This window comes from Hirundo rustica, chromosome 1 (genome assembly GCF_015227805.2).
Source record: "Hirundo rustica isolate bHirRus1 chromosome 1, bHirRus1.pri.v3, whole genome shotgun sequence".
Lineage (NCBI taxonomy): Eukaryota > Metazoa > Chordata > Aves > Passeriformes > Hirundinidae > Hirundo > Hirundo rustica.
The window spans coordinates 101,980,332-101,994,437 of record NC_053450.1 but is presented as its reverse complement, the minus strand read 5'-3'; the positions used below and the strand labels follow the sequence as shown (position 1 = coordinate 101,994,437).

The window sequence follows — 14,106 nt, the reverse complement described above, 5'->3', positions numbered from 1 at the left end:
CCAGACTGAGTAGCATGTTGAGAACATGCACATCTAGGAATGGTCATGTATTTTGCACTTTCAAAGCCTTTAGGAAAATCTCAGGCTGCTATTTCTCTTCAGTGCTCCATATCTCTGTGAGTTCCAGACTTTGGAAAACAGCAGGTAAAGACCACAGACCCTCCAGCATAACTTCAGTCTTATCAAGCTGGGTGCATAATTTGCTCCACAAAAACACTACCCTTTTTCCCAAAAACATGTAAAAAGCTTTACCGAAGCTCCCCCAAAATTAAAAATAAGCAATTTCAGTTAAAAAAGGTCCACCTTCCTCTATTATTTCCACACCTTTCAATCTGCACTTTAATAGTTCACATACTCTCATCCTGCACCAATATTTAGGGCTACTCAAAGATACACTACCAGAACAACAGCAATTTTTCAGAGCCAACAGGTTTTTTTTACCTGCAGCCAAGCTGTAAGAATCAATAAAAATATTTCTCAAAAAAGCCTGAAAAAATATAAGATTAGGCTGTAAATATGCATGTATGGATAACTAAAACTGATGAACCCTTACTAATTATCATATCACTCACATTATGGCATCATCTAATACTCCATTCAGGGATTAGGACTCTTCCATAGCTGGAACAGAATAGGAGAGCACAACGGTTTCTCTGAAGAAAACCAGACCATTGTGATTTTTTTTTTTTTTATACCAGTAAATAACATATATCCATCATGATGAAGAAATGCTAGAAAGAAGAGACATCAAAAGTTTGTTTTTGAAAATTAAGGAACAGACCTGTTAGTCTCTTCAGAATAGAACACAGATGCTAAAATATACATATTTATATGAGCTAGATTATATATGCAGCGTGACACTAATTTGCTGAAATAACTGCAGTAGAATTTACATCCGCAGTTCTGGTACATGAATCCTGAATAAGGGACTGCTATCTATTGTAGGAACAAAAAGAAACAAAAACACATCAGAGATCAGAATTTATCAGCATTAACTAGAAACAAACAAACAAACACAAGAGATAAGAATTTATCAGCATTAACTAGAAACATCTCCTGTTTTGTTTTTTTTACTTTCATCACTCGCTTTCTAAGCAGACACATACCCAAAGTTAGACTTTGTGAGAATTCTGACTCAACAGTCTAAATTTTCTAAAATGCAAACTCACACTTTCTCTTGTATTTTTGCTTTTATTTATACCAGTAACTTGATGACTGAATGGAAAATCACTCACACAGCTCTAACTATATCCTTTGTATAAACTCTTGATTCCCATGATGCTTGAATTTATTGTGAATTAGACTGTCATATGTATCTTTCATAAATAACTTCAATTAAAAATAGACCTGCTCACTCTCAATATGATTTACGCTCTTTAGTTAAGCTCAATAACTTGTCCCAAGGTTGGCCTATCCTAACAATACGAATAAGCAACCAACAGACAGAACATAGAACAGAAATTAATTCTTGTATCATATTAAAAAAATATTTCCTTTATATTTATGACAGAAGAGGATACCTAGAAGAGAGCCAAATAATTATTGCAACAATGCAAATTAACAGATCCCATTCCAATTACTTTCAACTCCAGAAGACATGATTGCTCAAGTCTATTGTCTCTACTTTGACTGCACAATCAGTATTTTTTCACTTTATCCATGCAGTAAGTTATAAACAAGTCCATCGCTACGGTGGACTAATTCACAACCAGAGGGTACACTCCAGCCCGGCACACACTCGATATGTTCACAGTGGGAGGCAGAACGGCAGACTTCCTCCGATTCTAGGGCCACCAACGCTATTACTATTTTTCTGTTATTTAATAACAGAGAAACTTGAAGCCAGAAAACGACCACTTTGTTGCAGCTTGGGTTTATTTCACTTCTCATTAAATTAAAAAAAAAAAACCAAAAAAAAAAAACCAAAAAAAAAAAAAAAAAACAAACAAACAAACAAAAAAACCACAATTGTACGCAGTTAGATTTTGGTAACCTTACAAAAAGATCGGGCCTGGAATACGGCACGCCATTAACCAAGGCTGTCTGGAGAGCCGATACACTCCGTGTCACAAGCTGCTGCGGGCAGCGCGCACAGCCGCGGGGCAAAGTCCGAGTCCCCGAAACTGCCCAAGGGCTGCGCCCGCATGCAGAGAACCCCCTTCACCACCCCCCGGCAGGACCCTCCCGCAGGTGTTTCACGCCCGTCCCCACAGCGCAGCGGCTACGACCCATGCCCCAGTGGCACCAACTTAGAGCCCGGCGGGATCACACGGACAGAGGGGCCCGACACGGCGGGAGAGGGGAGGCGGAGGAGGAAGAGGCGGAGGAGGAGGAGGGCGCGGCACGGATCGGTACCTGCCGGGGGAGATCCTCCGCTCCGCGCCCCGCCGCCGCTGACCGGGGAAGGGGAGGCAGAGGAAGCGCTCAGGGCTTTGGCGCTGCCGCCGGCAACTGCGGGGCACGGGCTCCTCCAGAGCCCTCCGCAACATCGGCTCCTTTTTCTCAGCCCGGCGCGCAGCATCCCCACCACTCGAGACAGCAGCGAGCACTCGGCGCAAGCGCTGCCGCCACCGCCCCCTTCCCCTCCCGTTCCCGGGACAGCCTTGGATCTCCCGGGACGGGGACACGCACGCGCGGGCGGTCCCGAGCCCAGTGGCGGTCCCGAGCCCAGTGGCGGTCCCGAGCCCAGTGGCGGTCCCGAGCCCAGTGGCGGTCCCGAGCCCAGTGGCGGTCCCGGCTGGTTGCCGCGTTCGCCGCTCCGCGGTGCACCTCTGCTGTCCTACGGAGCACTCCTGCTGGACTTCATTAAGCAGAGAGGCGTCCTGCAGATGGTTGCGGCGGGAATTCCGCTGTTTGATGGCTGGAAATTTGTACTTCCAGCTCGGCGTACAGAACGTGACATACAACACTGCCAAGGTGGAATAAAAGTAGAAACCGCCCCCCACCACCCCGAAGGGTTTTTCGCACTTGCCGAAGCAGGCAGCCGCACCGGATGCCAGTACCTCCGCTCAGCGGCACGAGGTAGATCCTTCACCTCAGTTCGCCGTCACTGAAGGTGCAGTATCACTTACACTGTAAGCTCTATCTTCAGTTGGGTGTAGTTATGGAAAGGTGAGCTTGAACTGACCCTTGAGCATCTCTTCTCTAAACGAAGTACCCTCAGACTATTTTTAGTCTGTGTTAGGACAGAGCAGAAGGCTTGTTACAGGAACACCATGATGTCTTGCCTCTCGAATGGGATAAAAAAGCCTGCACGGAGGTTTGGCATTTATTTATAAGAAATACGTGAGGACAAGGCAACTGCTGTATCTCAAAAGCAGCCAAAACTTCTGACTGCTTGAAAACGAGCATAGCACAGGCTTAAGACCTGTCACATGTCAGTCTGCCTAAATGCTGAGGAAGAACATAGGAAAAATCTAATTGACAAGTTTGTTGACTGGACACACTGTGTAATCAAAAGTATTACATAGATGCTCAAAGATTTGTCAACAAGAAGAAATTAATCAGCACAATGAACACAGTATAACTCAACATGTGCACAACAATATGTATTTCTAATTCATGTGGTGTGAAAAGGGTTTAAATTGAACTGTGTTTTTTTGGAATGAAACAGATGAGATAATTTGGTAATTTACACTGACAAACTGTCTTGTGTAGACATGGCATTCCTTGTGTGCACAATAAAAACAGATAGTATTCCAGACTTAAGGATTATAAAAGAAAAAAATTAGATGAGCAGCCTTAGTCTCTTTCCATTTTAGAATTTAAAAGATATTGCTTCATTTTACACAGAGGAATTGTATAACATAGTGGGGAGGTGAGTTCCCTTTGAATATAAAGTTCGTTGTTGTCATTGAGAAAAAAAACAACAAAAAACCAAAACAAACAACCCCCCCAAAACAAACAAAAAAAAAAACCCCACACAAAACCAAACAAACACACACACACACACACAAATCCTCCAAAACCTATTTAAAGCCAAAGAAAAGAAAGACTGGTATATAAAGCGTAGAAACTTTCTGCTTATTTTAATTGCTAACTTTCATTCACTTCTGTTCTGAAAACCCTTTTAAATTTTCCTATGTTGCAATGTCCTAAAAATGAGTAGTGTTTTGTTGTACTGACAGAAATAAATAATTGTTTTTAAAAATCTTTACTATTTTTTACAGAGCTGTTGAGGATTTGGATTAATATGTACCTGAGAACAGAGCAGGAATGGTAATAAATAACATTGTTAAATTGACTTGGTGCTAAATATTAAGTTCTCCTTCAAAACAGTATTTTGCCAAGAGTTTGTATGAGTAAGTCTTTGCCTCAGCTACCGCTCACTTAATCGCTGACAGTTCAAACAGATTTTGAGGAAAACCCTCTCCATTGCTCTTTAAGTGTCACTCTGTGTGTTTTCAATAGGGACTGCAGTAATACATAGCATTTGCAGGCTCAGACATTAAGACTACAGAACAAAGGCACACAATAAACATATCTGAAGTGACACGAAATGTGAGGTAAACATTCCCTTTGCTTTACAGGAGTTCATTGCGTTGTTTTTTAGCGTATGTAGAACCGCGGGCATTCGCTGACAGCCACACCGAGCCTACGAGCGCCGTGAGCCCCATGGTCTGAATTACCAGGCATCTTCTGAGACCCCAACTCCAGATTACTCCCTTTCAGTTGAAAGCGCGCAGAATCCCTCGGGCTGGACGCGCCGGGTCGCTATGCGAGGCTGCCGGGCCCTGTCTCCCACCTTCCGCTGCCAGGCGGGATGGGACGGACGGCGCCGTGCCCTCTCGGCCGCGGAACTTTTAGAGGCCGGAACCTGTCGCCCATCTGGAGGGGAAGAGGCGGGGGGGTGGAAAGAAAAGACGGACGCGGCGCCGCCGCCATTGCACAAGTTCCGCTCTCGCTGCCGCCATTCCCGGCCTGTCCCAGCCATGTACCGGCCGGGATTCCGCGCACCGACACCTCCCTACGCGGGCGGCGGCTTCCGGAGTCCTCCCTCCGGCGGAGGGCCCCTGCCGCCCTCTCCGCGGGGCTACGGGAGCCCCCACCACACGCCGCCCTACGGCCACCGGCCCGGGCCGTACGGCAGCGGCCTATCGCCCCGAGGCCTCGGGTTCCACGGGCGCTTCGGGAGTCCCTCGCCGGGGGCGCAGACCCCTCGCAGGCCGCACAGCGTTAGTCCCCGGTACCCGGCTCCGTACGGCGGCGCGTCCCCGTCCGGAGCGCCTCTGCACCCGCCGCCGCAGCACAAGCGCTCGCCCGGCGGCTTCCAGAGGCACTTCCAGGTATGCGGCAAGGCGGAGAGGGACACGGGGATGGATGGAAGGGAGGAAGGAGGGAGGGAGCTGCTGGTGCTTCTAAGCGGGGCCCCTAGCTCGCTGGGGGAAGGCACGCCGAGGGCTTGTGCCAGCCCAGCATCCGTCCGCCAACAGGATTTTCAGAGGAGAGCGGGGACTGAACCGCACTGGGCAACTTCAGCTTTTCCTCCGCCCATTCCCCCGCAGTAGAGAGGGCGGACAGAGCATAGGCAGCTGTGAGATGAGGAAAGGGAAGGGGGCCTCAGGCCTGGCGGGTTGTGAAGACACAAAAGTGCAGTTTTCTTTTTCATATTCTGGCGTATGAAGTTAGAGGATTAAGCACGAGCTGAAACGGCCGCAAACAGTTTCTCCTGTACATGCCTCCCTCTGATCAGTTTTCTTTAGTGTAGTGATGAAGCGCGGTGTGCTTTTACTTTGCTATGCCTCCATCGTTGGAGCTGCCCTAGCCACACCCTATCCACACTCGGAGTTTTCAGGAACACGGTCAGAGGAAAGGAGTGCTCTGTTAAAGAGAATTAAGTTGAGGCTCCCTTAAGCAAAAATGAGAGCATCTGTTGTGATAATTGACTCTCATTTTAAAGTCTTTGCTTTGTGCTGAAAGGTTCTGTTTGTATAGTTTTCCTGAAAGCCATCAACAACAGGTTTTGGGAGTTGAGCTTTTTTTTAGCTGCTAGTTGTAGCATATGACTGGCAATGCACATAGGGATGACAGTTCTCAGGATAACAACTTTATGTATATAACTAGCTTTATGCAGTATTAGAGAAACCTTAAAAGTGTAAGAAATTATACATGTAGTACATTGATAAGGGTTGGTGGGGTTTTTTTGGGTTTTTTTTTTTTTGGGGGGGGGGGTTTTTGGTTTTCTTTTGTTTGTTTTTTTGTTTTTTGGGGGTTTGTTTTTGGTTTTTTTTTTGTGCTCCTATTGATACTAGAAGGATGAAAGTATGATAATGAAGTCACATCTTAATAGAGATTAGTAAAATCTTAATGTGCCTGGGCTGCATTGCCACATGTCCATTGAAGACTAGTGTTTTGTTATTTTCTTATCATGCAGTTAACTCAGGAGTTTCATAGTTGGTGGAGGGGGTTCATTATAAAATTTATTTTTCTTCAGCACAACAGTAGACTCTCCTGGTGTGGAAGCCAACAGATTGCATAACCTCAGTGCCTTTTGAAAAAGCTAAGCATGTGGCATTTCTGCTGCAGATTATGGAGGGACAGTTTGTGTTATCAATGTCTAATTTCCCTTCAAAAGATCACTCTTTGGCTGTTCAATTAAGTGTTTTTTTCAAAGCTTGCCTTAGAATTAATAGAATAGAAGAATATGCAGGAATCCTTTTGTCTTTAGTTATAGTCAGAACTATTTCATGTCAGGACCTGAAGACAGGAACCCTCCCATAGGCTCCATTCTTGATATAAGAAACGTGGCATAAAGTCAGGTCACATTCTGAGGTAAGAAACATGACATAAAGAAGGTACAAGTTTGAATCTAGTCTCAGACTGTCAAAACATCTTCCCTTTTCCATCTTTAGACCTTGTGAGTAGTTTAGGAGCAGTGGCCTGATGGCAGTTCCTCCAGAGACTCAAAGGATATTGAATGTGTGTAGTTTTGCCCAGGGCTGAAAAAAATGTGAGTCTGCACTTTTACATGTGCACACAAGTTGTTCTGCCTGGGAGGGCAGTAGAGGCAATCACAGAGGGAGTTAGTCTCATAAACCATGAGTCCTCATCAGCTTTGGTGTGGACAAGGAACTGCCCATGAGGCCATAAACAGATTCAGGTAGAGAGTCTTTCTGCATTTACTAAGCATCATATTTCTCATGAGGCATGTGCGTTGTCCCCTCTCCTCTGTAGATCCTGTTAAGTGAACTCCAATGCCTTTGACATTTATGATGCTACACTCACTTTTGAGATGAAAGTCTTAAGTGGCCCTTCAAAATTGTGTTGGAAAATCCAAAAGACAATTTATGTTTAGTGTAGTGTTCTATTAATGTCATACCATTAGCATTCTGTATTCATTTTGTGCTCACAGATTTTCATTCTTTGGAATAAACAGAAAACTTGAAGAAAAACATACTGAGCTTTTTTTCCTGAAATGGCTAGCTCAACCTTTATGTGGCTAGTAGTTTACAGCACTTTCTGTTTTTTCCACAGAGGTGCTTCTGCTTTATATTTTATGAAAACATATTTCTGGAAACAAGGCAGAATACCTTTACACTGTTAAGAGAGTAAGTTTACATTGGATATCAGGGAGTTCTTTATTGTGAGGGTGATAAGACACTGGAACGGGTTGCCCGGAGAAGTTGTGGATGCACCATCCCAGGCATTGTTCGAGGCCAGGCTGGATGGGGCTGTGAGCAACCTGGACTAGTGGGAGGTGTCCCTGCCCTCGGGAGGAGGGTTGGAACTAGATGATCTTTAAGGTTCCTTCCAACCCAAACCATTCTGTGATTTGACTTTGTTGTATTTCTTATCTCCACTTAGAATTCACTTAGCAGTAATGCTTCATTCCCTAGACTCAGCAAGAATTACTGAACTAGCTGCTAGCAGCAGCTACGGAGTGGTGTGGATCAAAAATCATTACAGAAAGTAAAACAAGTGCTACCCTTTTGAAATGGTACAGTTGTAGTTTTTGTGTCTTGTGCATATGCCAGAAGCTGTAATTACATCAGGTGAAGCAAGCTGATAAAGGGAGTGACTGTCCCCATTTTCAAGGCAACTAATAGAAAGTTTTTTTAAGCCATCTTTGGTACCAGATAGTGCCTCTTGCACTGAATGGTTTCACTTTTACAGGGAGGCCTGATTTCCACAGGCCTATAATGTGAATAATCACATTTTGCATTTCTTCCATATAAAAAAATCTCAAGGTGTGGGGGAAAAGCATATAATGTGACTAGTATTCTAAACTTAAATAATCTATGTTCTTAAATTTAACATGTACTGAAGGCTGTCAGTCTTGCATTACATAATAATAAATTTACTAGATTTCAAAAATACTAAAATGTCAGTGTAATGTCAGTACTATTGATGACTTGCTCCATATTGTAGTGAAACTTAAAATTATTAAATAAATCCTTACAAATGAGCCTTGGCATTGCATTATTTTGCTCCTTCACTGAATACTGCAGATCATTATATCAGCTCATGTTTCTTTTGCCTTCTGCAGATTAAACACAGCAATAAATGAGCTCCACATTCAATCTGTTTTATAATGTCAAAGTTAAAAGGTCTTCATTAAATGTGATGGCTTAGAGATGGTGGGTTTTTTTGTTTAGGACAGAATGCACTGGGTACTGCAGTTTAACTATTAAATGTAGGTGCTTAACATAAATGTCACTTGCTAGAGCATGTCAGCTTACTCTAGGAAACTCCATGCCCCTTAGAGAGTTTTTAAGATGTATTCTGAGGTGATTCTCTGACTCTCATGGGGTTTGATACAATATAGTTAGTTAATCACCACCTTTAAGAAATTCTGCTGTGTTGAGATCTCTTAGCTACATAACCTAGCTGCAAAGAATCTAATTAGAAACAAGTGCCCTATAAATATGACATGGGTTTTCCCACATTTGATCATGTATCCATTATCATCAAACTTCAGGAGTTCCTGAAAAGTTCTTGTTGGAAGCACATCAGCATGTTCCTGCCACAGCACGTTAGCAGAAATAGGTTCAAGCTGTTTGAGTGAAATCTGTTCTTCTGGCTAAACGTTGTGTCTTTCACTTTATGGCGCCATTTCTCAGTTTTGCTCAGAAATTGTTTCATGTGATCTGTTTACATAGATGCTGTTAGGGCTTACTAGTCAAATTCAAATACCATCACTGCTGATCCAAAAATTCAGGGGTGGCAGGGTTGTGGGGGAAGGTAGCCATTAATCAAGTGCTTTTACGCTGCTTTACAAAATATGATAACCAGCCTCAAGGCATCCTGTTGCTCTAACCATACGGAATGCAGTGGGCATGCTTGGAGATTACTGTGCATCTGTAATATGGATTGCTTAACTTTGGTTAAAACAAATTAATTTAAATAAATACAGCTTTAGACAGAACTTCACCTTTGAGAGGAGTGAATCTGAGGAGACTAATGGATGATGCTAACCGGAGAAAATTATTATAGGAGTTCCTTTATATCACAGCACTCCTTTAGCTTCAGAATTATAGCAGCTTTACAGAAACAATTGTTGTGATCCTTGACCTTTAAAAAAAAAAAATCAAATATGAAAAGCTCCCTGCAAAAGTCAATACCCACTAAATCACTCATTACCACTGAGATTGTATATAAAATTAAGTCACGTGTTCTGAAATTTCACAGAACATTGGTTTGGTTAAAAGAGGATTTTTTTTTCCAATTAATTCTTTGTAGCTTTTTGCGTTATACAATGCTGTGTTCAATCTGTAAGTACTTAATATTTGACTTCTGCTCTTGTTAATATTGTAAACTCTTCCTCAGCCTCTTAACTCCCTGTTTTGTTGTTCAGCTTTTGTTAGACATGTTGTTGACAGATTATGAAAAGTATCATGAGCTGCTTTTCTGCAGCTATGTGCCAGAGTGATGCAAACAAGTATTTGGGACAAGGCTGTGGTGGTACTTTTTTCTTATCCCGGTAAAACATCACTCATAAGTAAAATACATTAAAGTTAATATTTCCTGAGGTAGATGCAAGTGAGGTGTAGTAATTACAACTAACAATCAGCTTCAGAGCTCTACTACAGTAGAAGGAAACATTTTTAATTTTTTTAAATTTTTTTTCTTAGTTTGAATTAGACTATTAAATGTTTCTTTACCTGATGGTTTTCTTCCAAAGGGATCACCCAGGACATCTACTCCATTTGGTACAGCGCATGGCAGAGAGAAAAGAGTGTCTAATGATGTGGAAAACTATTACAGACCTTCAATGCTTGAGGACCCATGGGCTGGCCTAGAGCCAGTTTCTGTTACAGACATAAACCAGCAATACAGCAGTGAGCAAACAACGTGTACTGGTAAAAAAGGGAGGTATTTCAGCTAACACTTTTAAAGGCCAAATAACTCCATCTTGTCAGGAAAACTTTGGGACAGAATCTTTACACTTACACAAGATGAACAATAATCAAGACCTTAGATAATACTTTTATTTCCTCACATGTCCACCCTTTTATCCTGCCTTTTTTATTACATTGGATATTTTTACGTATGGGAGGCAAAAGGAGTGGTAGGAAAACTTCGATTTCTGGCTATGTGGAAGTGCCTACCATCTCTGAAGAACAGTATTCTTTAATCACCAGCGACTGATCTGTGACGGTTAAAACAAGTTTCCATATACTTACCTCTCCCATGCCAGATTGTTAGTCTTTTATTGTAAAGTCTCTTAGAGAGTGGTATTTTCTATGTTTCAACATTTTTAGAATGAAATAACTTGGAAATAAAATAAAGTTTTGTAAATCCTTGTTTTGTAATGTATAAAGAATATTTTAGAAGCTTTGTTAAGGTGTACACATTTACACAGTAGTTCACAACACTGAAATTAGGTGACTTCTGTAAACGTGCTTGTATGCTGGAGTTAACATCTGGTTTTGTGCATAGTAATTTTTGTTAATTGCAGTGTAATGTGCAGTTGAAACATGACTTACAGCCACCTCAGGAAACAGATGTATTGGTTTTGGAAAGTTTAATTTGTTGAACAAACTGTTGAGTCACAAACTTAATTCTGAAATTTGCTTTTATGTTTAAAAATACATATATTTGGACCAGTATTAGACATTTCTGAATTATAGTAACAAGTCTATCCAGTGACAATTTAAAGAACGCATGAAACATCAGGCTTAAATAAATGCAAATGTTCTTTCTGGATCCACCTGCTAGAATAGTACAGAAAGAATGACAGTTTTTGTTACACAATTGACATTAGTACATGCATAGCATCTTTTTTTAATCTGTTTTACATTTTTCAGTTATTTTTTATTTTTACTTAACAGCAGGCATCATTGCCAGGAGAATTGTTTTCTGTGTGTACATGCTATATTTTTATACTGAAGAGGGAAGCAATGAGTTGGGCTTTTTTTTAGAGCTTGTCTTTACATGGGAGATCCATGCTTAAATCCAGGAGTGAATATCATAATCTAGAATAAAAAAGAAATAGTCTCAGCTACAGGCATGTTCTTAACTTGCCATGTTAAGCCTGCAGTAGTTAGATAAATTTTTGTTGAACATACCACTGTTTGTTGATCTTGGCTTTTAAGCCAAGGTAGAGTGTAAAAACTTTGTTAAATATAACCGTTAGTGTGGTTTCCAAAACACGTGTTCTTTTAAGCTTCTAACATACTCAAAACATATTTTTGTAGTCCTGAGGCCTGGTTAGGTAGAAAAGCACAGGAAATCCCATTCAGCCATTCTTAGCAACGTGTCTTTTGCTGAGGTAGAATAGTCCTCTGTACTCTTTATCTGTTTCAGCATAAGATAGGTTAATACTGCCTTCAGGAACAAGTTCAAACTGTAAGGGGGGGTAAATATATTGAAATGTGCCGAGTCTCTTGTACTCTTAGGGCCACAATCTAAAGTATGTCACTTCTGTTTTCCCCCAGTTGACCCCAGTTTAGTATCATATCCAAAAAGGCTGCCTCAAGAACTGAGAACATAATGCCTGCTGGATATCAAGAATAGTTAAATCTTCATCCCAGAATCAAAAAATGGTGCCTTAAATGGCAGCTATCAATATTGTTTTCTGTAATAGGTACCAGGAAAACTGAGATGACTTGAAAAGTTGTAGTCTTTAGAATTTATACGTAAGTTAATCAATGTCGTGAAAATTGAAGTGTAAAGTTTTCTTCTTTTTTTTTTTTAACCTTATCAGGTGCTGTAAAGCTCACAGAAAAAAAAAAAAGGTTGTACTGTGCTTAACCAAGTACCCTGTTTTGTTGCAGTTTCCCATGTGATTGAAATGCAATTAATTTTTTGCAATATTTGGTGATCTTGGAGAAACAAATATTTTACTTAAGAGAGTGAAGCCTTGATGTCTCAGTTAGATATGAGAAGAGTCTGGGTTTGGAAGGCAAAAAGGAAAGGTGAGGGATTCCTGAGAGAAAAGAGACTGTTAGAGGTGGGACTTCATACACAGAAGCAAGTATAAGCTGCCCTTGCGCATTGCAAAGATGGATTTTTCCACTTTGGCATTACAGTTGACCCAGGTATCAAAGCCAGACTCCTCTGGTACTAACTCTTAACTCCCAGAACCAGGTGTCAGACATCAGTGAAGGTAAATGTTTTGGAAAAAGAACTGAGGAAATAATCTTGAAGCACTGTTTAATCCACGCAGATTTTCTTCAATGCCATCTGTTAAACAGCAGCTTCAGTGCACTTTGGGATATGACTCAGCAATTTTAAATACATCATACTGCTAAGAGCTACAGTCATTTGGTCAAGAATCAACACCAAATACTTAAAAATTATTCACCTTTCTAACTTCTGGGAGAAATTCTGTAATTACGGTAAAACTTAAATACGTCATTGTTGAGGAGCTGTAAAATGCATGAACAAATGTTCAGAACTATAAATATAATATATTTAAAGCCAATTTAACCTTTGTGGGTTTTGCCATGATATCCAGGAAGCTTAAGCACATACCTCCTCACCATTTTTTTTTTCCATTTTACCATTTGGCAAACATCTGATGGAGAGTGGATATATCACTTCCTCATTTGCTAATGAAGCCACTTCATAGTACCAGTATGACTCTGGAAATAGAAGTTGATGATAAAATGTGAAGCACAAAGTACATCCTTCCGTTATGAGCCCATGAAACAAAATAGTGCTTATGTCTTTTTGATGAAGGGATTCTTCTGTAATATACACACTGAGGATATGAGCATTGCTCTTTCTTCAACAGACTTCTTAGATTTTAAGTAAGTTAACTTATTTTTTAGAAGTTTGGGTTCATGCACTTTTGTTTGCCTTGTATTTGTCTGTCAAGTACATTTGACCTTCTCTTCAGTTGTTGTAAAGAAGTGTAACTCCTGACTAACTCTTCCAGCAAAAATTTAATTCACTTGTTGCTGTTTGCTCCTGTGTTTAAGAGTGAGCTGCATCACTACTACATTAGCAGAAACAAGAACTTAAATCAGCTGAGAACATGTGTAACGCAGCAGCACACTGGGTGGGTAATTACCTCCAAGATATGCACTGTAATAGTTGAAACTTCAGGTTTTTGATTCCAGCTTTATAATATGGAGTATTCATTCTTCTGTGGCACTCAGATACACATTGAAATTGTTAAGTAATTTAGAATATTAAAATTTATATTAAATGGGATTTTAAAAGTTCATGGTAAACTCCTCTTTTTTAGAATTAGAAGTAATGCATTGAGATGTCAAAGCTGAGAACACCTGGTAAAATGTGTCTGGTCAGCAGAATGGATAACTACTTTTGCAGTCAGGTTGCTTTTCTTGTTAAGGACATCTTTATGCGCTCTTAACTTTATGTAAATTATTTCATTAGACATCAGAGGTGGTAGCATTTGAAAAATGCATTATATGGAAATTCTACAAGTAGCTGTTCACCCACCTTCTAAAGAAAAGGTTTTTTTATACTGTGTTTGGTTTTCAAGCTATCCTGAGTAATATCACTGAAGTCAGAGGATTTGTTCATGCAACTGGGATGTGTAAGTATATAATGTTATAGTTGGAAAATTTTGTCATCTATTTATGTCAGTGCTTTTTACCAGCAGTGCAGTTTATTCCTCTGCCTAGCAATTGCTCTGAATTTGAATTCATACGTGGGCTTTTATACATGACTGTCTTGCAATGAATTAAACTAGTT

The 14,106-nt window shown here is 40.9% G+C and overlaps 2 protein-coding genes across 7 annotated transcripts in view; one reads left to right on the top strand and one right to left on the bottom strand.

Annotated features, from left to right (window-relative positions):
• Window positions 1-4,992, bottom strand: part of SUGCT (succinyl-CoA:glutarate-CoA transferase) — a 344,184-nt gene extending 339,192 nt beyond the window's left edge. For 5 of the 6 annotated variants that reach the window (XM_040064391.2, XM_040064381.2, XM_040064430.1 and 2 more), the window contains exon 1: window positions 2,356-2,521. In XM_040064391.2, the coding sequence (XP_039920325.1) occupies window positions 2,356-2,521 (166 nt within the window). Of the gene's footprint in view, window positions 1-2,355; window positions 2,522-4,628 lie in introns of those variants that run through there. The other variant, XM_040064398.2, reaches the window with a different exon arrangement.
• Window positions 4,716-12,865, top strand: MPLKIP (M-phase specific PLK1 interacting protein). Its single transcript, XM_040058122.1, has 2 exons — window positions 4,716-5,285; window positions 10,121-12,865. The coding sequence occupies exons 1-2, from the start codon at window positions 4,716-4,718 to the stop codon at window positions 10,322-10,324; spliced, it is 774 nt and encodes a 257-aa protein (XP_039914056.1). The 3' UTR covers window positions 10,325-12,865.
• Window positions 12,866-14,106: the final 1,241 nt, after the last annotated feature.

Bases quoted from the DNA above. Each gene is read 5' to 3' on its own strand.
- MPLKIP (XM_040058122.1), top strand. From the start codon at position 4,716: ATGCGAGGCTGCCGGGCCCTGTCTCCCACCTTCCGCTGCCAGGCGGGA. The intron at 5,286-10,120 runs GTATGCGGCAAG...TTTCTTCCAAAG, and splicing joins GCTTCCAGAGGCACTTCCAG to GGATCACCCAGGACATCTAC.